Source organism: Littorina saxatilis, linkage group LG7 (assembly GCF_037325665.1).
Source record: "Littorina saxatilis isolate snail1 linkage group LG7, US_GU_Lsax_2.0, whole genome shotgun sequence".
Classification (NCBI taxonomy): Eukaryota; Metazoa; Mollusca; class Gastropoda; order Littorinimorpha; family Littorinidae; genus Littorina; species Littorina saxatilis.
The window spans coordinates 36233757-36259452 of NC_090251.1; the positions used below are offsets into that span (position 1 = coordinate 36233757).

Here is a 25696-nt window from a genome sequence, read left to right on the forward strand (position 1 = left end):
ATTTTGTAGTTTTAATGAAAAGTCTGCATTTTGCTACCACTGTATAGATCTGTATGTGCCTGTAAGTGTCCACATGTGTGTCAATGCAATGTGTGTGAGTGTGTGTGTGTGTGAGGGATTTGGATTCGGCAGATCATTTGATTTAGAGTGCTGACACTGCTGTCAATATGAAATCAATTCAACAGAAAATATCTATATTCATAGGAAATAGCCACACCATTGAATTTTGGTGTGTGTTCAAGTTATATGATGCAGACATACTTTTATTTCATGTAAACAGATCTGTTTTGATTCATAGACAATTAATTTCTTATTTATTTGTTTCACAGGGACGTACCATTCTGTCACACGACTACGTGTTTTGGTGCGGGGACTTCAACTATCGCATCGATCTGCCCAACGATGAGGTGAAGAGGTTGACGGAGAGTGAGAACTGGGCGGCCCTCCAGGAATTTGATCAGCTCAACGTGCAGCATGCAGCAGACAAGGTGGAGCAGTTTTTTTGGGGATTTTTTTTTTCTCACTTTTTTTATTTGCGTTTGTCTAATGTTTTGCACAATGCTGGGAAAGTTTGATAGTAATGCGACAAGCGGTTACTAAAATGTAGTATTCTTTTGTTTTGTTTATCCCCTAAAAACGGCACAAAAACTTGTCTTTTGTGGTTCATGAGAAGAATAAGGCCTACACTGTTGGGCATGCCTTAACATCTTTGCTAGGTGGGATAGGTTAGCGACATGGACGTTTTGTGATGGTCAGTTGTTCTTCTCATGGACATGTACACATTTTCCAGTTTTTCACTGTTCTGATTTTTGTTTATTTTAACATGGGGAACTTAGCTTAGGTGTCTGTGGTGTCTGGTCCACTGTATGGACACTATCTTATGTAAAGTAATGCTGTTGAACTCATATGGTAGGGGAATGAATGGCCTTTGTAACACTTTCATTGGGTTCAATGTAAACAGCCTCATAGCGAAGATCTACACCCAAACATACCTGCCTGGTGTCTTTATATGTTTTTGTGTGATATTGTTTTTGTGTGTGTGTAATTTTGAGGCAGGCCTAAAGGCAAATTTCTGTTCTGTAAAGACAGACTGTAAAGTATTTGTGTTCTTGTTCTCTTGTTGTTCTTCTTCTGCATTCCCAGCCATGCTATATCTGTAAGGCGAAATCCGAAGTCCGCCGCAGCGACGTTTCCTGCCCTCAGAGCTTCTCATGGGCGGGGATGTAGCTCAGTCGATTTGTATCCAGTTGGCCGCTGTCAGCGTGAGTTCGTCCCCACGTTCGGCGAGAGATTTATTTCTCAGAGTCAACTTTGTGTGCAGACTCTCCTCGGTGTCCGAACACCCCCTGTGTGTTCACGCGCAAGCACAAGACCAAGTGCGTACGAAAAAGATCCTGTAATCCATGTCAGAGTTCGGTGGGTTATAGAAACAAGAAAATACCCAGCATGCTTCCTCCGAAAACGGCGTATGGCTGCCTAAATGGCGGGGTAAAAAACGGTCGTACACGTAAAATTCCACTCGTGCAAAAAACACGAGTGTACGTGGGAGTTTCAGCCCACAAACGCAGAAGAAGAAGAAGAAGAAGAGCTTCTCATGGGCCTCTGTTCTTGTTCTTATTCTTGTTGTTGATGAGTGGTGTATAATGTTTCATACTTTCAGACATTCCAAGGCTTCAAGGAGGGATCGACCAACTTTGCGCCAACGTACAAGTACGACATGTTCAGCGACGACTGGGACACGAGCGAGAAGAGTCGCACACCGGCCTGGACGGACCGCATCTTGTGGCGCCACCGTCCCTTGCCCTTCTGTCCTGACGACCGGGCCACACTCCTGCTGTACACCCGCGCTGAACTGCGCGTATCAGATCATCGGTACGTACAGGTTGGAAATAAGAGTCTTGAGTACATCGCAATAGGCACTGACTGACTATTTGGGGGTTAACATCCTCTTAGGCCAGCTAGTTGGCCTATATTGGGACAGGTATAGGTAATACGCTGACGACAGGGCCACACTCCTGCTATACACCTGCGCTGAACTGTGCGTGTCAGATCGCAGGTGTGGTAACAAAAAAATTAAAATGTGAAGGTGTTCTTCGGACCTCTTGGGATTGAAATGCTTGAGGTCGGACATTCATGATTAATAGAATAATAATACATAACTTTTCTATAGCGCGTCAGTCCATGCAATTGGCTCCAGGCGCTTTACAGTTTTGTTGTTGTTTTTGTTTGTTTATGGTTCTCAACACAAGGTTTATAGTGGCAGTGCCCATTTGTTGTCCTTCAATGCCTTTACCTTCCCAGCTCTCAATAAAAATCAGGTGTACATTTGCAGAGAAATGACCTAGTGGAAAGATCCTGAGGGGAAAAACATCCAGTGCAACAATCTTGATCTTTAAGTATATTATCAAGACTCGAGCTAAACAAAAGGGTAAACATTTAAACTGTATGAAAAAGTTAAAGACATCCCAAGATGACCAAAGATATCTGAAATATTCAATTTTTTTTGCGCATGGCAGATATCTTAATGTTTTTGTCTATTTCAGGCCATTTGTAGTGTTCTTTGAAGTAGAAACATTTGAATTATACAAAAAAAAGTTAAAGACGCCCCAAAAGATTACCCTAGATATTTGAAATATATACATTTTTTGGCACATGATTGATATCTTAATGTTTTTGTCCATTTCAGGCCAGTTGTAGTGTTATTTGAAGTGATCATAATGTTTTCATCCATTTCAGGCCAGTTGTAGCGTTGTTTGAAGTGATCATAATGTTTTTGTCCATTTCAGGCCAGTTGAAGCTTTGTTTGAAGTGATCATAATGTTTTTTAGTACACTCTTTGCCTGCAATTTATGTTCCTTATATGGTCAAACGCGTCGTTTTCATTTCCATATAAGGTAAAAGGTGGTGTAAAGCTGTGGAAAGATCCAGAAAACCATTGTGTAAATATCTGCGCATGCGCTTTGAAGAGCTAAAACATTGTGTATTTCTGAGCATGCGCACTCATGGTGAAAACTAGTCAAAATTCACTGTACGTCTAATTTTAACTGCGCACGAATCTTCAAACGCTTGGCTTGGAAACAACAATGGCGCTCCAAGGAAAAGGAGATTTGTCACCGGTTCGAAACAAAATCTCCAGTCCAGTGACATTGGAATCATTTCATACCACCTATAGTTATCATCATGCATGGATCTGGAAAGGATATTGCTTAAATTGTGTCCACTTACAACTATAATGCACCTAAGAAATGAAACCTTGAACGCTGTGACATTAGTGTTGGCCGCAGAGTGTTTCTGCTTGTGAGATCTAAAAGCGACAAGCAATAATGATTGTGAAAGTTAAAGAATGAACGATAACGACAATTCCTACAACAGGCACTTACTTTCTGTAGCCTTATGAGTTCGTGCTGCAAGAACATTTCTTTTTATTTTACGCCAGGCCACCTCAAACGATCTCTAGAACTTTGTGAACGACAGCACACTGAAATGTCGCGCGATGCACATTTACCATCAGACCGACTTTGGAACTCGTGACGTCAAATGTTCGAAACAAATTGCAACATTTGTTTCCAAAATAACGTCATGTTTGGCCGATGTTTTGATTCTCCAGAGTGCTGCAGTCTTGCAAAAGTAAAAAAAATCCTCTTGTTTGTTTTGTTCTCCAGAGTATTTCAGTGTGAACTCAATATAAGGTGAAAGCACAGATTACAACAGAAGCTGACAAATATGAGATCAAATGATCGGACTACATTCAAGCTCGGATGTACGAAACACACCCATTGATCACAGACTTCCGGATCAGGCGTCGAGGCCCTGTATGGGATGTAAACAGACGCAGTGATGTGTTTAAAAACATAACAACACAAGTCTTACCGCATTAAAGTGTACTAAAGAAATTACACAATGTTCTATTGTAACTCACTTTGGGAATCCCTCGCGACTTTCTTTGTTTAGTGGGGCACTGAGGGGGTCTCGGCAAGCCTCGACCCCCGTAAGTGCCCCACTAAACAAAGAAAGTCTCTGGGGATTCCCAACGTGAATTATAAATAGAACATTGTGTAATCTCTATGTCCATGTCAGGCCAGTTGTAGCGTTGTAGCGTTGTTTGAAGCGATCATAATGTTTTTGTCCATTTTAGGCCAGTCGTAGCATTGTATGAAGTGGAAACATTGGAGGTGGTGCAGGACGCAAAACAGCAGGTCCTACAGGAGGTGGTCGCCCAGCAGGGACCACCGGACGGGACGGTCATCATCTCCATGGCCAACGGAGAAGACTTTGGTGATGACGAGGTCGTCAACGAAATCGTTGAGAAGTTCACCGAAGTTGGAGAGGTCATCATTGTCAGGTTTGTAGAGTGGCTGTTTGTGTTTTGATACAGTGGAACCCCCCTTGTTGGAGAGGTCATCATTGTCAGGTTTGTAGAGTGGCTGTTTGTGTTTTGATACAGTGGAACCCCCCTTTTAGGACCTCCAACAATCTGAGAAATCATGTCTTAGAAAGGAGGGAGTCTTAAGATGGGGTAAATTTATAGAGGTTATGAACACAAAGTCTGAGAAAACAGGGTCTTAAAAGGAAGGGAGTCTTAATGGTCTGGGTGGCCGAGTGGTAAACGCACTTGCCTCGGAAGCGAGAGGTTGCGAGTTCGACCCTGGGTCAGGGCGTTAGCAATTTTCTCCCCCCTTTCCTAACCTAGGTGGTGGGTTCAAGTGCTAGTCTTTCGGATGAGACGAAAAACCGAGGTCCCTTCGTGTACACTACATTGGGGTGTGCACGTTAAAGATCTCACGATTGACAAAAGGGTCTTTCCTGGCAAAATTGTATAGGCATAGATAAAAATGTCCACCAAAATACCCGTGTGACCTGGAATAATAGGCCGTGAAAGGTGAATGCTCGCCCTAATAGGCTTGAGGTTTGCTGGCCGATGTGAATGCGTGATATATTGTGTAAAAACTTCCATCTTACACGGCATAAAATAAATCCCTGCGCCTTCAATCCGTGGTTGAGATATGTGCGCGATATAAATTGCATAAAATGAATAAATAAATAAATAAAATTTGGGGGGGGGGGGGGGGGGGGGGGGGGGTCTTAAAAGAGAGGGTTCGACTGCACTTGTTTCTATGTCTTGGTTCTCTCTGTCTCTTTGTCTTGGTTTTTTTCTTGTTTATCTTTTGTTTTTCTCGTTACTCAGTGCCAGCTGCATCAGTCTGAGGAGAACGTTGAATTGGGTTGGTCTTGAAAAGGGTCTTTCCTGGCAAAATTGTATAGGCATAGATAAGAATGTACAGTTCACTGTACAAGACTGCAGGATTTACTCAGTGCATCAGGGAGTTGTATGACATGTTGACTCGATGTTGTCCGTGACTGTGTGCAGGTTTGTGGGGTCCGACATGTGGGTGCTGTACAAGAGTGGTCAAGATGCGTTGGAGGCCCTTCATCTTGACCAGACTCCGGTAAGAAAATAGTACAGATTTGCTAATGCGGACAGTTAAAAGATAAAACCAGGCATAGGAACAGCAGGTTTTGGGTGATGTGTGTGTGTGTGTGTGTGTGTCTGTGGAGGATGTTGTGCAGCAGTGTACCTTTCAAATAAATCACACAAGAAAAAAAGTAATTTTACTTGAATATAAAACCCTGTACATTCATTCCTTTATAAAAACAGGACAAGCAAACAAACAAAAAAACCACAACCAAAACACGCTCACCTATCTCTTTTCTCCTTGTTGAACAGGTGGGAGGTCACACACTGAGCGTACGCCTCAAGACGCCAGGGTGGCGTGCGGAGATCGAGCGAGAGCTACAGCTGTGTTCGGCCAACACGGGGGCGCTGTTCAACCCCTACACCAACAGCCTGCTTGGAGACGACTTCTCCATCCCCTCCATGGAGTTTGACATGGAAGATGAAGGTGTGTGGGTGTCTAAGGGGGGGGGGGGGGGGGGGGGGGGGGGGGGGGTAGATTGAAATTTAAAAAACAATTTTTAGTTAGAAATATGTTGTGAGGTATGTGTGCAGAATGCCAGACAGGGCTTAGTTATTTACATAAAAAAAAAGAAAAGATAATTACATTAACAACAACAAAATTCCAGGTAGAAATATGTGTGCAGGGTTATTGTTTAAGTACATCGCCTTGTGCGCTAAGAGTGAGGTGTAAATGGGACAGAATGAAAAACAAGAAACGTTAGTTATTGGAAGGTTTAATTTTTTGACAAAACGAAACAAAAAAATGGCAACGCCAACAAAAGTGAAAAATCTTTGTACTTGAATAGACAATCCCTTATCTTCATACCCTGTAAAAAAAATTTCCATTTATTGTTTTGTTTTGTTAAAAATTAAATTGACAGGCTCCTCTTTTCCTTACTCTTAAGGCACAAAAAAAAAGAAGTCTGTTTACAGTAAAATAGACCCAAAAAATAGGGTTGGTAGGTCGGGATTTTTATTTAAATTTTTTTTCCTTCCAAAAAACCATATTTTTAAGTTATTTTGCAAAAAAAACAGACTTGGTTTTTTTTTTCTCCCAAATGCCAAAAAAAAAGTCTTGGGTCGCGCGAAAAAATAGGGTCGGTCGGGATACCATAAACAGACTATTTTTTGTGTGTGGCCTAATGAGCTTTTTAGATTGTGTTCTTGGTCATTTTGGTTGGTTGATTGATAAAGTGATTGGTAGATGGGGGATGTGGGTGATTGCCTCTGAGCCTGGTGAATGGTTTGGCTGATCGTTTCATTGAGCGATGGATTATGTTCCACAGAAGAGGAGGAGGATGGGGCACCAGGCAGTACCTTACAACAACCCATGCAGCCTGCTTCAATGCGTGGAGCTTCTCCGGGTAAGCAAAACATGTTTTCTTTTCAATAGAAGATAACAGAAGGAATACTTAGCTGTGGTTTCCCACCCTCATGTTTTCTTGTAAATCAAACGTATGCAGCATGGGGCAATGGTTGACCTTATCCAGATAAATATGACAAGTTTACCACATGTGTAGAATTTTTTTTTTTTTTTAAGAAAAATGCAATTAGAAATATTTTGCAGTGGTTTTCTATTGTGTTTCTTCGGAATCCAACCATTGCAGAGTGCAGCATTGCTTGGAACGTCTCCAGGTTTATGCACCATATTTATAGAATTTGCAGGAATTTGGTTTTATTTCAATGCGAAGAGCTCTGGGTATATGTTGTCTTTGAAGCTGGATTTTTTCCCATTGGCGTGCCTGTTAATGGTAGGTTTGCGCAGTGTTCGAATCGATGTAAGTCTTACAATGTGAGCAGGATGTAGTGCCATCTATTTTGCTGGTGGGGGAGGGGGAGTAGAGTATGCTGGAGAGACTGATTTTCTGGCCAACTGAAGAAGGAGGAAAACAAATTCCTTGATGTTGTATATCAGTTGTGACCTTTTCACTCAAAGGGTAAAAAATAAAATAATATTTAGAACTAGTTTGCTATAACTGATCCATCAAAGTTTTATGTTCTGAGTGATGCTGTGAATGATGATAATTGAGCGATCAAAATCTTGTTTTGTAAGTGACAGCTCATTCCAGTTTTTTGTCCACAGAGAGGGCAACAGACGGAGGCAGCAGTGAGATACCTGGTGGTCCACCTGCCCGACCCCCTCAGCCGTCCCGCCCTGAAGCCCCTCCCGCTCGCCCCCCTCCTGCCAGCAAGGGGGGAGCAGACGCTTCGCAGCTGATAGTGGCCGAGTCAACTGCTGTGATGAGAGCGTCACCATCGCCTGAGGTATAAAGATGTTCGTTGTGGGAGTGGATGATATTTGGCAAGTGGGTGAAAGGCAGAGCTGCCATCTCTCGAGCTTTAAGCCTGTCATTAAGTTGGCAAAGTCGACTACGCGAAGTATGCTTTGCAAAGCTAGCCGCATGGAGCTTTAGCACTGAGTTTGTGGCATTTGAATTTCACGCATTTTAAATTTTTTTTGTCTTCCCGCATTTGATTTTCCCGCATTTGATGGGTTGAATTTCACGCATGTGAGCTTTTGAAAGTCACGCATGTGAGCTTTTGAAAATCACGCATGTAGTGTATGTGTTAGGGTGTGTGTACATGAGATAGAATTGGTCGTGACCGATGATGAGTTTCAATTCACCTTGAAATAAGTTGAAACATTTAAGTTTTCTATTAGATGAGATGGTAAATTCTTCAAGAGGTGAATGAAGAATCATTCTGACAGATGTCTTCAATTCTTTCACATACTCAAGCAATTTTTACAGTAAAACACACATACACATGTACCTCTTCACACACTCACACACACGAATCATTCTCACACATGTCTTCAATTCTTTCACATACTCAAGCAATTTTTACAGTAAAACACACATACACATGTACCTCTTCACACACTCACACACACACATACACATACACACACACATACATACACAGTGATTTGTGAGTTGTGAGCGAACCGTCGTGACGTATAAACTCCCACGGATTTCCCATGTTCGTTGTTGGTATTCGTGTCTTGCTGAATTGTGATTTGTATTCACGCGTCTATACACGGGACTCACTCACAAACACACCGATGCGGGGGGGATACGTGCATGCGTGTGCATGCGTGTGCGTGAAATTCAAATGACAAGTAAGGAGAGATTTTAACTGGAAACCTGCGTGAAATTCATGTGTTAAGAAATGCGAGAAATTCATAGCGTAAAATTCAAAAGTGCGTGAAATTCAGTTGCACCGAAGACTTTGCAAAGTCGACTTCGGGCTCAATTAAGGACCTGCCCGTCCCCCTCAGTCGTCCCCCTCAGCCGTCCTCCTCAGCCGTCCCCCTCAGCCGTCCCCCTCAGCCGTCCCCTCAGCCGTCCCCCTCAGCCGTCCCGCCATGAGGCATCCCCCCTCTCGCCCCTCTCCCGCCAGCAAGTGGGGAGCAGACGCTTACCCCCCGCGGGTTAGGGGGAAGAATTTACCCGATGCTCCCCAGCATGTCGTAAGAGGCGACAAACGGATTCTGTTTCTCCTTTTACCCTTGTTAAGTGTTTCTTGTATAGAATATAGTCAATGTTTGTAAAGATTTTAGTCGAGCAGTATGTAAGAAATGTTAAGTCCTTTGTACTGGAAACTTGCATTCTCCCAGTAAGGTCATATATTGTACTGCGTTGCAAGCCCCTGGAGCAATTTTTTGATTAGTGCTTTTGTGAACAAGAAACAATTAAACAATCTATCCCATCCCCCCTCTTTCCCCGTCGCGATATAACCTTGAACGGTTGAAAACGACGTTAAACACCAAATAAAGAAAAGAAAGAAAGCAGACGCTTCGCAGCTGATAGTGGCCGAGTCAACTGCTGTGATGAGACCACGAAAAAACCCACCCCACTATGCTCAAACAAATGATTACAAGCATGCAGCAGTGTCTCTCTTTTCTTGTGAGGCCTGGTACTAATTTCTGCTTCTCACGCTGTGTCGGCAGTCAGAACATGGGTTAGGGAAAATGTTGTCCACACTGAAAAGTGGCACTGCAGACACTCTGTGATGGGCATATGTTCCTGCTGTTGTTTCCCGGTCTAAATTCAGATATCGAAATGTATATTCTTGTTTGAAATACCATAAATAGAGAATACCACATGGCTTGCTGTGTCGTACCAGATTTACACGAGTTGTTTTTTTAAATATTGAACTGCGAGCGAAAGCGAGCTGTTCACTATTTGAAAAAGCAACGAGTATTCTGTTTATCCTGCATACTGTACTTACGTGTATTTTACTGAAAATGTCCTGCATTCGAGGCGGCTAAATTGAAGACGCTTGTTTTGGAACCTCGATCTCTTGTAAAGCCTTGTGCAATCTATTACGTCAAAGCAAAGAAACGTCACTCTGAAAGTGTGGCGTGACGGGTTAGTTCTAAAGATTCATCGAGGGTAATTAGCGAGCGCAATTTGTGTTTCTATAATGACGTTTGTCTCGGTGACTTTGGCATCATAAGCAGTGGAAAAACAGGTCCCTGCCAGACTTGCTTGACATGACCTCATTTACATGATATACACACGTGTGATTTGAACGATTATTATCTCACGGGTGTCTCTCACGTATGTAGGATAAACGCAGTTATGCGGTTGAATCTTAAGATAATGTTTCATTTTGCTACATTTAAAATTCTAAATTGCTAGACTTGCAGCATCAAAGAGGTTGGCAGCTCTGGATAGAGATGGGGAGTTTCTTGATATGTTGTGTGTGTGTGTGTGTGTGTTGGTTATTTTTGTGAGACAACAGTTGATTTGTTTGGAAAAAGGGATTTGTTGGGTAATATGGAAGAAATGGGACATGTTCACCTCGCTGTTCACAGGTACAAAGGAAGCAGCCTCCTCAGCGGCCTGGTGCACCCCCTGCCAAACCTCCCCCTCCACAGAGACCCCCCGGGGGACCTCCCAGACCCTCCCCTCCCACCGCCAGGGCTTCCGCTCCTGGTGAGTTCTGCTGTGTGCGTGTGTCTGTGCTTGTACCTGATGTCATGTAAAAGATGAATTGGCCCAGCATACTGGCACAAACGTGTGTGCGTACCTGCGTGCGAGTGTGCGTGCATGTGTGTGTGTGTGTGTGTGTGTGTGTGTGTGTGTGTGTGTGTGTGTGTGAATTACCTGCGTACCTGATGTGATGTAAAGGGTAAACTGGCCAAGCAAACTGAGACAAACGTGTGTGTTGCCCGCAGGATCTCCATCCAGAGGGCAAAAGGAAATGCCCAGGGTGCGTCAGCCCCTTCGACCCCCTCCCGCTGCCACTGCCAACGCTCGCTCTAAAAATGCCAAGGTGAGCTTCGGATTATGTTTCTTTCTCAGTCTTTACACCTGTTTCCAGTGTTTTTGTTTATCTGGATGTGTGTGTGTGTTAGTGTGTGTGTGTACATGTGTTGGTGTTGGTGGGTGCATAATAAATGTTGTATGCTGTTCTACTTTACCTACTTTTGAACTGGTCTAAGGGAAGTTCTAATATAGGCTGCCTCCAAGAAAGTTTGGGTCTGTATGACGGGTCTGACACATTTAAAACACGTGTTTAACCTTGTGATGGCATTGAAAGTGTGACGCTATGCGTCTCCAAAACTGAGTTTGGTCTTGGTGTTCTCTTAATCCTTTTGTGCTATGTGTTGAATTTTATGAAAATTCATGTCAGATTACAAAATGCATTGCCGTTTCGTTTAGGGATTTGGGTGAATGCTCCGCACAGTGCACGGAAAGTATATTTTGAAGCAAAAAGTGATATTTGTCAGCGTATATTAAGAAAAGGCTTCAGAGGAATATGAAGAGTTGTCACACACATATTTTTTCATACAGATCGGCAGCATTGGCCGACCCATGAACGTGAAACACACAAGCCACGCCAACACGCCGGAAGAGGCACAGAAGCTGATGGAGATGCTGATGAGGGGCGACAGTGTGGTGGAGGGAGGGGCTGAAAGTCTCCCCCAGCCCCTCAAACCCTCCGCATCCACCTCCAACATCGCCACAGGTATAGAGGGCTTTATGTTTTAACTCTGGGTACATGGGACAGACCTATGAACCCATACGATTTGGCCGTATTTTGTACGCCTGATTGTCTAGAATACGAGCAGTGAAAAAAAACCTACTTTTCTTCACAAGCGCATCCCGAAGCTGAACCAGTATTTTGACATATGATTACAGTTTTTTTCAGTAAACATTGAAACTGAGAAACATTGGTTTTAAACATATTGGTAAACTTTATTAACAGTGCGACGGACGCGTATGAAACATGTTTGAATCATGGATGTTCAAATGCTATGTGGAGAAAGTTCATTTGTTTGAAAATACACCCAGTTTGCTTGAGAATACTCCAAGTGCAAAACAAGGGTTCCCAGGTCGGTTTGGAAGAGTTAGAGCCCAGATCGCTGATAATCCTGACAGTTATTTTCGAAAATCGTCTATTGCAGTAAGATGATTGCCTCCCCTGGAAACCATGTTCTCAGTTTTGCTCCAATTGTTCTGCATGTACCTTGTATGTTATGTTTTTTTATTTATGTTTTTTTAACTAAATTCTTCCGGCAGTCAAAGGGTTAAAATACTTGTGTTACATACCAGAGCACAACTTTAGCATAACTGTGGAAAACACATTTTGTCTGCAGTCTCCCAAGGTTAAGAATAAGGCAACCTAAACAACCTAAGCCTGTCAGACTTGTCAGCTAGTGTACTCTTGATTTGCCGCGATGTTCAGATGCAGAGTAGGTCTGGATAGATCTAGGTGAAGAATAGATCAACATGTCATCAGACATTCTGTATATTCACCACTCTTGACTCTGAATATTTTTTCTGCAGGGAGAGAAGAGGAACGCAGCAGCCTGATGCCCAAACCGATGCCCAGGAGTCGCACCGCAAACGAGATGGACGAGGCCGAGGTTAGCAATGCCACCGCTAATGACGGGGGGTCTGACATCCCCCCACCACCCGCCAGACGCTCCTTCCCCACCCCCACTCCTCGCGCTCGCAGCATCGACAACCTGACCTCTCCGGAAGACGGCGATGCCGGAAGCAATAACCCAGTTCCCCAGGCCAGGCCACGTCCAAACAGAGAGGCCCCCAAAGCTCCTGCGGGCGGTGTCTCCGTTTTTCCCACAGCGTTCGGCGAAGCAGGGCAGCGGGCGAGCGTACCCCCTGTGCCAAGCGCCCGCCCGAACCAGCGAAGCGTGGCCGGGGAAGGTCAACTGCCGGCTGTTCCGCACCGTGGACCTCCTCCCTCTGGTGGAGAGCAGCCGAGTCTTCTGGATGCACCCAACTCTCCGGCCCCTGCAGTGTCGGATCCGTTTGACACGAGTCATGTCAATGATCCTTTCAGTGTACGGCGAAACCCTGACCCCTTTGACACTAGCGCTGTGTCAGGATCTTTTCCAAACCACCAGGCAGATCCGTTTGCCACCTCCGCAGATCCATTTGCAACTTCCACAACCAACCATCCGGATCCTTTTGCAGTGTCTGGGCTCAACCAAGCAGATCCTTTTGATGCAAGTGCAGTGTTTTCTCAAGGGCATGCTGGGAAGCCTGATCCGTTTGATACCAGTGCTGTTCACTCTGGTTTTGGTTCAGGTGGTACAGGCTTTCAGACTTTCTCCGATTTTGACAACTCTCAGTCTATGGGTGGGGAGGCGAGTGCTCCTTGTCCAGAGGGCAGCCCCCCACCCTCACCCCCTGCTTCTTCCTGCCCCTTCCACACTCCCCCTCCTCTGGCCAGTGCCCCTCCCCCACCCCCTCCCCGCCGAGATCTTGCTGCGCCTGCTGAGCCTCCTACAGCACCCCCTCCTTCCTTCCCACCCCCTGTTCCCTCTCGACCTAGCGCAGGAGACGGTGTAAATTTAGAGGGCCCTCCCCCCGTTCCGAATCGACCCGGCGGCCCTCCCCCTGTTCCTAGACGACCTTCACCTCACAGCGAGGCTTGATCAGAGTCGATGCTAGTCATGGAGATGTTTACTTAACTGCATTTATTTGTATTGTCACTGTTGTACATATTGCTGTGGAAGACTCATAAACTCAAGACTCAAAGATTTTATAGTTATTTTCCTTAGCTAGCTAGACGAACATGAGGTTTTTTTCCACCAAGATGCGGATTTCTGGCATTTTCAAAACGCCAGAGAGACAATTCTTCAGATCCAAAGTGTGCACCAGATCGCACAATTTTACATCAATTTTTTTTCTAAAAAAACAAAAAACAAAGTCATGGCGAGAGGGTAGGGCCTGTTTTTAGACTTGTTTTGTTTTTTGTACAATTTCCTGATCTTATTCCTGGTATGGACAATACCATCTTTTGAGTCTTGAGTGTTTGAGTCTTGAATCATTAGAGCAGTCTGTGATTCTGTGAACTATAGATAGCCAGTGGAGAGAGGGGTATAAATAAGTCATGCCAAGTATTTTCAGTGTTTTTACCCCATGTTTGACAGCATGGCTATGTCCACAATTAGCCCCATGGAACTGGCGTCACACACTGAAAGATGAGTGAACATTTTAAAATTCATCCACTGTGACTATCAACCACACACGGGGCTAAATATAGAGATTTCCGAAAGCATAATCATGAAAAGGTGCATTGTCTGGTTTGTTGATGCTTTAACATTTTGATGCGTTTGTCACCGATGTTTGTTGTCATCCATGAATATCATTAAGCCTGTTTGCTAGTGGTGTTTGCAGCTTAAAACATGAATATCATTGTCAAGCCTGTTTGTTACTGGTGTTTACAGTTGAACGTGAATACCGTTTTAATGAAGTCGTCGACATAGGCTTGGGATAGACAAATGATACTGCTTGCAAAGAATGTGCGAGTAGGGGACAAAACCTGTAATTTTGGTTTTGTTTGTGTTTGAAACTTTATGGACAGGACTTGGCTATAATTCCTGCCTATGCTGCTAAAGTAACCATCCCTGCGGAATCTTCCGTTCAGCTTTGTATTCCCAGTCAGAACAGAGCTGATTTGCACAGCATAACAACTTGCTAACAACTTGCTGTCACAACAAAACTAATTGGAAGTTATGAAAAAAAACAAAGGGAGGTAAGCACTATAAATTTAGATAGCAACAGTAGGTGAGAGTTATTTACTTTCAGTAGTGCTCTTTTCCTTTACTTGATTTTGATTGGAAGTTTGCCTTGGAGAAAGTGGCCGAAGGAGGGACCGTGTTTAAAATGTCAGGTAATTTTTCAGGTAATCTTTCAGGTAATTCTTTCAGAGTTTTTCTCTTTCAAGAGTGGAACTTTCACTCTGATGCCAAACTTATCAGAAGATGGATGTGAGGCATGGAGATGTGAGAGAAAAAAATACACATATCTTCTGCCAGTCAAGTGCACACAGTTAAACAGGTCAGTACAGGTACAGAAATAATGTGAAACACATATGCAGGACGCAGGGTGTTAGACTTTACAGTAATGTTTAAAAACAAAGGTTGTACATTTTTTTTATATTGTTTGAAGCGTAGCAGGTGTGCTCTGCCTCGACCATGCTTCGTGATATATGTGTAATCTGTCTTGTAATTGTAGCACCCATTACTGTTGAATGTAAGGGATACATTTTCATTTTCTTTTTTTTCTTCTTTTTCATTACTTTATTGTCCCATCGCTGGGAAATTCGGGTCGCTTTCTCCCAGTGGAAAGCTAGCAGCAACGGAGTCGCGCTACCATACAAATGAGGATGTATTAATATTGGATGCGGATAGTCTGTGAGATAATACAATAATAATTATCAAGCTGTTTTTTGTGTGTAAACATGTCAATTTAGCATAGAACTATGAGCAAGCTGTAGTAGTTATAACTGTATTGATGAAAACATTATTGAAACATAGTGGTTCCATCCAGATTTCCCTAAGAAAAAAATCGTCCACAGACAGAGCTTTGTCCTGTTTCATTAAGAAGAATTGATTTAAGTTGTATACTAAGTTAGTGTTTTGTTAAACTTTGCATTTGACAAGTGTCTTTCATATATTTTCAAGTTTATTTTTGTGATTTGCATGGATTGAGTTTATCAACGTTACTCCAAATGGGTCTATTATGAAAAGCTCAATGAAGCACAATGATTTTGTGTACTGAGGAAATAAGGAGAGTTTCGTGTCAAGAAAAGCAAGGTCTTTGTGTGTGTGCTTATGTCTTTGTGTGTGTGTGTGTTGCCAGATGCATTATCACCGGATGAACTGTCAATACTCGTGCATATTTATGTGGCTTTCAAGTCCTGCTTGTCTTGTGAGCTTTTTGTTTGGTGCTGCTGATTTTGTTTCAATACACAAACCGAAACAATTAGTAACTTATTCCGTATTATATATAGTTGCTTTTGGTATGTTTGAGAGCTTGGTTTGTTACCTGCAGGTTTTATTTATTTGTTCTGTTATGCTTTCTCGTTCTTTGTTTTTCATTCATGGTACATTTGTGAGCTTCCGCCTGGCGTCTGGCATTATGGGGTTAGTGGTAGGACTGGTTGGTCCGGTGTCAGAATAATGTGACTGGGTGAGACATGAAGCCTGTGCTGCGACTTCTGTCTTGTGTGTGGCGCACGTTATATGTCAAAGCAGCACCGCCCTGATATGGCCCTTCGTGGTCGGCTGGGCGTTAAGCAAACAAACAAAATTTGTGAGCTTGGTTTTGTTTGTTTTTAGATGTTGAAGTTTCTTTGTGTTTTATTCACAGTATGTTAAAGCCATATGTACTCGATGACTATACACGCTAATTGCTTTACCAACAGCTGGAGACATGCTAAATTAAGTTCCCTGCAAAATATTGTGGTCTAGGACCCCTTAAATCTTGAGATATTTGAATTTTCATTTTGATCTGGATCGTCCTATTTATAGATTTGGCAACACATGTAACGTTGATGCAAGGGAGAGAACTCCGCGGCTTTGTTGACATCCTCACTTTTTCAGAGGCTAGAACAAGCTGTAATGCATGTATTATGGTCCGCGCATGGTGACATATCGTCATTATATGGTCTTATGGTGCGTTTGACATCGATTGTGGGCAAACTACACTTTGTAAACACGGGAGTGCGTTAGTATGCCTTTAACGAGCCTGGTGTGTTACCATGTTTGTTTTGTTTGTTTTTGAATGCTAAATTATTCTTAGTGATTTGTTCTTAAAACCTATTACTTTCTGCATAGACCTATATTAGATAAATATAGGTCCCTGCTTTCTGTAACTGGGAATTTTCTGAGAAAGGAACAAAATTTAATCAGTCCCAAATAGCCAAATAGGTTTGAGGGACATGTAACACCAACAACCGACCAACCAACAAACTGGAATTCTTGAGATTCGAAAGATTTTTTTTATGAATATTTGTCAATGAGTGAGTCTGTGTCTGGTTGGGTGGGTTTGAGGACATCCTACTTAACTTACTGTCAGGATGCTACAATTATGTCGTAAGAGGCGACTAACGGATTCTGTTTCTCCTTTTACCCTTGTTAAGTGTTTCTTGTATAGAATATAGTCAATGTTTGTAAAGATTTTAGTCAAGCAGTATGTAAGAAATGTTAAGTCCTTTGTACTGGAAACTTGCATTCTCCCAGTAAGGTAATACATTGTACTACGTTGCAAGCCCCTGGAGCAATTTTTTGATTAGTGCTTTTGTGAACAAGAAACAATTAACAAGTGGCTCTATCCCATCCCCCCCTTTCCCCGTCGCGATATAACCTTGAACGGTTGAAAACGACGTTAAACACCAAATAAAGAAAGAAAGAAAGGATGCTACAATTGTTAAAATTAAACTGACCACAACAATTCCGCACCTTGCTGTAATTATTCACAGGAAAAGAATGCTTTAACATTTTCATTATGTCATTTTATTTATGTCATCAAGAAGAGGCAATGTGGAATAGTTTCAGCAAACATTTGCTTCTCACTGTGCTTTTTGATGCTCAACTATGCTAGATTGGATTTGCTTTGTGTGATTGCTTCTAACAACAAGATTTGCAAACAACACCATGGTATCTATTGTCATGCAATTTTGTTGAAGCTGTTTGATTGCAATTTGACTGTTTTGTGTGTTTCTGTTTTTTTCTTCTTCTGTAATGTGTTTTGTTCCTTCAAATTATGGAACATGCTTTTGCAACTGGTTACAACAGGGTGCAATATATGTTTTTTGTTCCTTTCATTTCTTCACTGAAGTATATGTAGCTGAGTTGCTTTGGGCCACTGATGATATTATTCTGAACTTTTCTTCTCTGATGTCTTTGAGCAAAGATTACTTGTTCTTTGTGTGTTTGTCTGATTTGGGTGTGTAGCACTAGCAGGTATTCTTACACTTTTAAAACATGTCCTGGGGAGAGTATATTAGTGGGCATTGTTCAGCTTAATTATTGAAGCGAGCTGGCCTCGACTTTGAAGTTGCTGTCAGTGTCACTTAAAATTGTTGAAGGCCTGTATTCTTATGTATGTTGTAGCTCCATACATATAGCTAAATATGGCTGTGGTTTGGAAATGGTAGATAGAGAATGTTTAGTGTCCAGTTGTGAGCTATGTTTTAGCACCAATACAGAAACTTGCAGTGTACTTGTTGCTATGTATGCAGTTTCATTCTTTGGCAACGCTTGAGTGAGCTAGGTTCTTTTTCTGTTCGTTATTTCATGAGTATTTGTTTTTCTGTCTGTCCTTTTAGCATATAAGAAATGTTGAGTCCTTTGTACTGGAAACTTGCATTCTCCCAGTAAGGTAATACATTGTACTACGTTGCAGGCCCCTGGAGCAAGTTTTTGATTGGTGCTTTTGTGAACAAGAAACAATTGACAAGTGGTTCTATCCCATTTCCCCCCTTTCCCCGTCGCGATATAACCTTCGTGGTTGAAAACAACGTTAAACACCAAATAAAGAAAGAAAGTAATCCCACTGCGCACTGAAGAAAGCACCAAGGCTGTTAATGTTTAGTATGTGACCAAGTGGAGAGATGGTTTTATTCCATGTAAAACCTTGGCCCGACGTGGGGTGGTGAGCAGAACTATTTAACAGGAAGGTGTGTGCCTTTAATACGTATTCTGTGTTGAAAGTGGGGTTGGTTTACAATAACTTGGTAGTTTTTCGTCTTCTCTCACTATGTTTTCTCTTCTCTTTCTTGAATTTTGGTGTTTGAAGAACCAGAAGTTGAAAGGTTATAACTGACAGCTTGCACCAGAACATCGCAGAACCATCAGAGCGTCAAAAATACTGCAAAGTGAAATTCCAACTTTTGGTGGTAAATGTATAAATCAGGAATGGCTAACTGTTAGTCTTAGATTTCGTCATAGACCTATAGGTCCCTGATTTCGTGAATGCTCAATGTTTTTTTTATCTTCTTGTTGTTTTGTTTTTGTCTGTGAGGAATGGGATGGTGGCATGAGGGAGGGGAAGCTGAAAAAAGATTTATTAGTGGTGCATCTTGAATTACAAAATAAAAAGCAGAAAAAAAGCAAACTGTGGAAAAACTATACCCACTGTACAAATGGTCAGATTGTAATTTTTTGTTAGTGAACAATGTTGCTGGAAAAAACCCAATGTTTGTTAATGTTTTTTTGGTTTTTTTTAAAGAACATTCCAAAACCATAACTTGTGATTTTTTTTCTCTCTCAAGATATTGTACAGATATTGTTGTTTAGAGGTGATGTTACTAGTTATCGGCGTCTTTGCTCTTGTTAGTGTAGATTGTTGGATGTATGTGTGGTTTTCAGCAGACCCCGACGCCCTTTCGCGCATATGATATTGTGAGTGTTAGAAATACAGTTATCTCAATATTGTTGTTGTTGATGTACCATGTCATTTGGTATAATTTTGGAAAGAAGGAAAATGTGTTGATGGTGATACACCTGGGAAAACGCCCAGTTAATGATCAGCGTGTTTTTATAGTCACAAAAAATATGTTGGTAATGATACTTATTCTGTGTTCAACAACAGGACTTAAAGGGACACTCCTTCTCGTTCCCGCAGTGGGGCACTGCGGTTATGAAATTAAAGGCCCCTCCTGTTTTTGGAACCGCAGGAGCTTTCTAGTTTGCTGTTAGGTAGATTTTTGGTTCCTCTTTCCTGTCATGCTCTCTTTTTCTTCATGAATTCTTTTCTTTTTTCTGCCTTCTTGCTCATTCAACTGTATTTTTTCCAAAAATCTCTTCTCTTGCCGCTTGTCTCGCGATTCATGTATAGTTTAATCTGTTAGTGTTCTGATGTAAGTCCAGCAGTAGATAGGTTAAGCCTATTTTAACATACTGGAAACTGGTAATCTTCCAGTAGGTATTAATTTAGTTTTACTAAAGCCTGCTGGGACACAAGTAATGGGTTAGTGCATTTGTAAACAGGAATCGCTTGACAAGTGGCCCCCTTCATCCCCCCCTTCCTCGTCCTGATATGGCTCTGCGTAGTCGGCTGGACGTTAAGCAACAAATAAACAAACAAACAAACTCCTTCTCGTGAAAACAGTTGGGCTCACCGTCTCAGATCGGTTCAGGCTTTTATGTGGGATAAGGGTATCCCTCCACTTTGTCACATACCAAAAATGAACACCCTGGGTTCTCTCTCTGCAGTGGGAATTTTTGTATGAATGTTTCTTAACCCTTACATAGCCACTGGTGAATTAACAGAGAACTATAAAGAAAAACGGTCATAGGTTTTCACATCCATGGGAGGTAATCGGAACCGACCAAACAGACTGAGCCAGTAGCGCGACATATGTCGTGACAACCAGGTGACAGTATACGTAAAGTAGCGCGACTATGTCGTGACAACCAGGTGACAGTATACGTAAAGTAGCGCGACTATGTCGTGACAACCAGGTGACAGTATACGTAAAGTAGCGCGACAACCAGCCTAAGGGTTAATCGTGCGCATGCGTGCACACGGGGGTGTTCGGCCACCGAGGAGAGTCTGCACAAAGTTGACTCTGGGAAATAAATCCCTCGAGCCCACGCCGATAGCGACAACTGGTTTTGAAGCCAGCGCCGCTACCGACTGAGCTATTTCCCCGCCCTGAAAAGAAATTAGTTCTTCAAAAAATTCCAACTCACCACCATAGGTAGTCAGGGTGTTGATTTCTGGCGTTTGACAAGTCGAGGTATGGTCTAATCCAATGTAAGAGCCTGGCTAAATCTGATGCGGCGAGTCAAACTTTTTTCACTAGAAGGAGTGTGTCTTTAAATTGCTAAATACTCCATGTGTAACAAGTGTTCAGTGGGCCAGCTATACAACCCTTAACTTACAGAATTCATCGAAACATGATTGTGCTGTAGGAAATATCGTATAGAAGAAGAAGAGATGGAATTATAAAGGGTTATTCGTTGAAAGCACAGGAGCTTGTAACAAAGTGCTTTCAGGGTGTGACAGTCAACCGAAGCATTGACCAATCCCGGTCATGCACGTTGATACAAACTCCTGTGTTCGTAAGGACATTTTTCTGCCGTCTATTTATGCTGTCCTGTTGTGTTAACCCTTTTGAGCACATCCATGACTAGTTGTTGTAGGGTGTTTGTGATCAAGTAGTTTGACTGTGTAGGTTTGAATGCTTCGTGAAGCTAGTCTGTAAGCACTGAAATAAAAGAACAATATGGATGGCGATGATTGTGCATGTTTATTCTTTCTTTCACTGTAAAGAGAGAGAGAGAGAGAGAGAGAGAGAGAGAGAGAGAGAGAGAGAGAGAGAGAGAGAGAGAGAGAGAGAGAGAGAGAGAGAGAGAGAGAGATTAAAATAAGATACAAGCTTTTTATTTTATTTTCCGAGGCCAATAGAATAAGCATTTTCATACGTTTCTCATACAGCCCTCGCCCAAAGTAGGGAAAACACATTTTAATTAAAGATATGAACAGTTAACAACAATTAATAAAATGAGTGCATGCAAAAAAAACCACCCCACCCCACCTTATAACATATTCTAAAAAAAAATCGAGAGTAATACATTCTTATAAGCGATCATATTTTGATTTGAAGGTGTTTGGGTAGTTGATTCTTTAAAGAGTTTACGTTCACAGTAACCCTCAGTATATTAGGCAATGAATTCCACAGCAGGCTTCCAGACTGTCTTTAAAAAGATGTTCTTGGAATACGTGCAGTAGGGTTATTGACATGACGAGACTTGTTTATGGAAAAACGTTCTAAAAGTACAGCGGGTGCCTGACATGTTATCATTTTTATTCATCAGAACTCTTGTGTTGTTGATATGTCTTTCGTGTAGAGGGAGATGTTTCTGAATATTATTTTAAGAAGGGTATCGTCTGCTATACGTGTGCTTCTCCGACAGCACTGGGGGAAAAAACGGGAAATCTACTGGATTAGAGAGAGAGAGAGAGAGAGAGTGTGTGTGTGTGTGTGTGTGTGTGTGTGTATGTGTATGTGTGTTAGAACCACCATTTTCACAAAATAAAGTAAGCATACTCCGTGAAATGAAATGATGTTAACTAATTGTAAAAAGAGTCTCAAATCGCACCAATACAAGAGGAACAGTTTTTTTTTATGACAGCACACACCAATGAGGAATATTAGTATGTATTTCAGTCCAAGTTTTAACGCTGTGCTATGGTATTCTACACAGGCGGCGATTCTATACCACTGGTGTGCACAGTCTTTAATTTTGGTTCGTCCTACTTTTTAAGCAGAGGAATTGGCTGGCACTTGCCAGTATCTGGGTTCAATTCCAAAAATGTAAATGGTTCCGTCTGCCAGACGTGTGCGCCGCTGACAGAACTGCCCCCCCCCCACCCCCAAAAAAAAAAAAAAAAAAAAAAAAAGACGAAAAAAAGACGAAGAACGCTGAAGAGTAAAACCGATTCTACTTTAATCATTTCTTTAATCAACTGTCAGAAATATAAATCAGTTTTGAGTGAATCGTTGCAGGAGGGTCTCGGCTGCGGTGTAGAAAAAAAGTCCCTGAGCCAACTTCTCAAATCCAAACGTAAGTCTGACTACAAAAAAACAATCCCAACATCATTTCCAGCGATCTCTTGTTGGAGATCTGTCAGGAGACCTGCTAGCCCCTCCTCTTCCGCTGTGATGGTGAGTGGTCTGAAAACGATTGGCCGGCTGAATAGTAGATCTGGGGGAGACCCCTGACCCATCACCGCCTTCCAGCCTGGCGGACAGTTGACCCACTTGTTCCTCCAGAGAATGCAGGTGGTCTTTCTCCTCTCCTTGTTCATGCTCGAGGACTTTCTGCTCGTGGTCAAGAACCGCATTCTTCTGCTCAAGAACTTGCAACCGTTGTCTCAGTCTTTTCGTTTCGTCCTCCCATTTAGCTCGGTCCTTTCGGAAGTCGTGGACTTCTCGTTCCAGCTCTGCCACCCGTGTCTGCAGCTTTGGGTGTTCTTCTCTCACGGCCATTGTGCATTTATGGGCCATTGTGTTCTTCTCTTGTTCCGCCAGACGAATCTTCAGCCCTTGAATCTCTTGCAACAACAGCTCAAAGCGTTCCGCCTCGTCGCCAGTTCTGCGGGTCTTCTCTTCCAGGTCCTGTAATCGCGTGTGATGTTCTCTCAACGCAGCGTGTGTGGCTTTCGTGCGAGGCGTGTGTGCGACGTTGTTGTTTTCCACTGTGGAGTCGGTACCACGTGACATGCAGCTTTCCAAGATGGCGGCGAGCTGGACGTGGTTGATATTGGAGCTGGTTCTCAGAACGTCCATGAACTCATGAAATGCCTTTTCTCCTCGCATGGAGAGTCTCAAAATGAAGTTGTGCAGTTTGTCGACGTTGGTGCTCTGCTGCAAAATGTTGTGAAGATCCATGTCATTGAGAACTTCGCGCTCGAGCAGACTCATACACACGTTGTAGACATTCAGGAGCTTCAACATGTTTTCTTCGTTCTCTTCCAGAAGCTTTTGCTCTTTAGCGTCGATCTCTTCCGACGTTATCCTCCAAGACATTTTTTCGTGTAATTGTGGTTCCCTGAACTTTGGGTCTGACAAAGGTACTAAGCTGCTACTGATTCTGTAGGTCCACACAGGCTCCTAAACCTATAAGAGGCAGTATTATGACTGGTGATGCGCAGAAGACGAACGAACCGTGGAGGAAATCTTACTTTTGCAAATATTAAAGGTCGGCGAGCTTTGGGTATTACGAACGAACGTTTGCAATTCTGCTTTCAGTGGCACACATGGAAGGTCAATGCTCAAACAAATGTAATCCAGCGACTCACTGGATGGTAGATTTGCTGTTTCCGTTAATGGCTTTTGAAACCTTGAAAGGTCGTTAAACTTCAGGTGTCACAAACGAACCTTCGCAAGTTGGCTTTTGCACATCGGGAAAATCAGTGCTAGTAAGACATAATGTAATTCAGTGACTCAGTCACTGGCTCAGTTGAAGCTATGCTGTTTCCAATTCAGCCTTGCGTCCTCAGTTTCCAGTCGAGAATCAGTGAGTGTTGTATTTTGGTCGGTCGCAAGTTCCGTTCAGTCAGTGCAAAACGAGGTTGGAATATTCATGAAGGTCAAACACGGTCTTGAGGTAATGCGAGAAGCTTCTTTCCAATCGCAAACGTGCGTGCGTACCTATTGTAGTGTGGGGCACGGAAAAGCAGGTCAGCATAGGATAGGTGTAGTCTGCAAAGAAAACAACAGGTGTTTGTAAATCCGAGGACGCACTGACGACTACACAGACACTAAACAACTCACTGAAACACACGTACAGAAATGCTGACAGATAGACAGGCAAGGCACACACACTTGCAAAAATGCCTGTCATCAAACACACACACACGCCCACAAAATTAATAGGCAGACTGACGACGGTAGGCCTACTTGCAAAGCGATGCCGGCCAGAGTGCCATCAAAACAGAGCAACACAAAACATGAACACGAAGACACATACGCACGCTCACACACACACACGCCCACAATAGCAGACTGATACACTTGCAAAGGGATGCAGGCCAGTGCCATCAAAACAAAGCAACACAATACACTGACACCAATACACATACGCACGCACGCTCACACACACACATACACACAAACTCCCTCTCTCTCTCTCTCTCTCTCTCTCTCTCTCTCTCTCTCTGTTTTTCAAGGGAAATCGACCGGGGTTGGTATGTCCCCAGCGTGTTAGAAAGTGACGGAAAAACAGAGGCGTACAGTCTCTACCAGAGAACAACAAGGCAAACACATGAACATTAGGCCAGGGATGCAGTCTTTCAAAAAGACTGAAATAACAAATCCAAAACTGCGCAGTTACCATGGGAAACATAGCGACGACAGAATAATTATATCATAACCAATAATACGTCTATCACACATCTATGAAAACAAAAGACAACAGAACATTGATCAGTACCAACCTCAACATCTATTAATCGAGTTCTTGCAGCAACTGGCGATTTTGAAGAAACCGAAATACTTCAGTTCAACTCAGCGTTTCAGTATACCATGTACAATTGGGACACCAGTTCGATGTTCTATACACACAGCCTCTTCGCAGACGAGAAAGCACCGCTGAACAGAGCCTCTTTGTGCAGGTTGCTTGTTTGGCGATATTGATTATACCGTATTGATTATGTACCCGCGTACCTGTCAACCCGTAAGATAGAATCCACCCGTAGTGAATACAAGTTTGCGTGATCTTGGAAAACATGGGTGTAACGGGAAAATCCTACAAGAAACTCGACGCTTTTATACATTTTTCGAGATAGGCGCGACTTCCGAGCTTGAATATGACGTAATTACTTCAGCTTTCGTCATCCGAAACCTTTATTGGTGTGATTTTCCATCTGTGTTCTGCGTGCGTTTTGACTGACCAGACGTTGTAGCTGAATTTGAAACGGACAGAAAGCGTCCAGAAGTATGTTTGACTCTTGCAAGACCCTTGTGAAAACGAATCCTATCGCTTGGAAGAAAATGTCTGCTTGTTGTTTACTTTGAAGATTTTGAAATAGCCTATCAACGTCAAAAACGCAAGCCGCAGTAGACAATTACACATTAACATGCTTCCATTTGAAACTTCGAGGTCGTCATCGTGGATTGACGCCCGACCAAAGCTAATTGAAGCCCGACGGAGCGTCAAATTTGACAAATCAACCCCCCAATAAAAATAAACAAACAAAACAAACAAACAAACATAACAACAACAACAACAACAACAACAACAACAAACAAACAGAGAAACCCACTTTTCAAAACAGCGAGCTTTCCCCCCTCCACGTTAACTCTCCAAAACAAAAAGTGTTTTGTTAGGTTTTCAGTTCATTCAAAACAAAAAATGCGTTACAGGCAGTTTTAATATTTTTTCGTCCTAATTTTTGGACTACTTCTCCAACTATTCCTTAAAAAATAGGAGTAAATATCACGCGAAGGGATATACCCAAG

The 25696-nt window shown here is 42.6% G+C and overlaps 2 protein-coding genes and 1 long non-coding RNA gene across 4 annotated transcripts in view; 2 read left to right on the plus strand and 1 right to left on the minus strand.

Moving 5' to 3' along the window:
* Positions 1–16094, plus strand: part of LOC138971329 (synaptojanin-1-like) — a 39067-nt gene extending 22973 nt beyond the window's left edge. The window contains exons 15-25 of the mRNA XM_070344049.1: positions 330–488; positions 1661–1872; positions 4136–4342; positions 5369–5447; positions 5726–5900; positions 6742–6819; positions 7539–7720; positions 10278–10398; positions 10641–10738; positions 11260–11434; positions 12256–16094. Of these exons, the coding sequence (XP_070200150.1) occupies positions 330–488; positions 1661–1872; positions 4136–4342; positions 5369–5447; positions 5726–5900; positions 6742–6819; positions 7539–7720; positions 10278–10398; positions 10641–10738; positions 11260–11434; positions 12256–13370 (2601 nt within the window). The 3' untranslated portion in view covers positions 13371–16094. The remainder of the gene's footprint in view (positions 1–329; positions 489–1660; positions 1873–4135; positions 4343–5368; positions 5448–5725; positions 5901–6741; positions 6820–7538; positions 7721–10277; positions 10399–10640; positions 10739–11259; positions 11435–12255) is intronic.
* A 373-nt stretch (positions 16095–16467) lies between these two features.
* LOC138971339 (uncharacterized) lies at positions 16468–20964 on the plus strand. The gene is made up of 2 exons (XR_011457221.1): positions 16468–20134; positions 20190–20964. It is a non-coding gene; the product is annotated as an uncharacterized lncRNA (long non-coding RNA).
* Positions 20965–22173: 1209 nt separating this feature from the next.
* LOC138971338 (putative golgin subfamily A member 6-like protein 3) lies at positions 22174–25032 on the minus strand. Of its 2 annotated transcripts, none has more exons than XM_070344062.1 (2): positions 24673–25032; positions 22174–23938 (listed from the first exon to the last, which is right to left on the minus strand). In XM_070344062.1, the coding sequence occupies exon 2, from the start codon at positions 23261–23263 to the stop codon at positions 22331–22333; it is 933 nt and encodes a 310-aa protein (XP_070200163.1). In that variant the 5' UTR covers positions 23264–23938; positions 24673–25032; the 3' UTR covers positions 22174–22330. The 2 variants fall into 2 exon arrangements, with proteins under 2 accessions (XP_070200163.1, XP_070200164.1); XM_070344063.1 differs by having other exon boundaries at positions 24669–25032.
* Between the last annotated feature and the right edge of the window lie 664 nt (positions 25033–25696).

Excerpts from the sequence above, each read along its gene's own strand:
- LOC138971338 (XM_070344062.1), bottom strand. The coding sequence starts at position 23,263 with ATGTCTTGGAGGATAACGTCGGAAGAGATCGACGCTAAAGAGCAAAAG.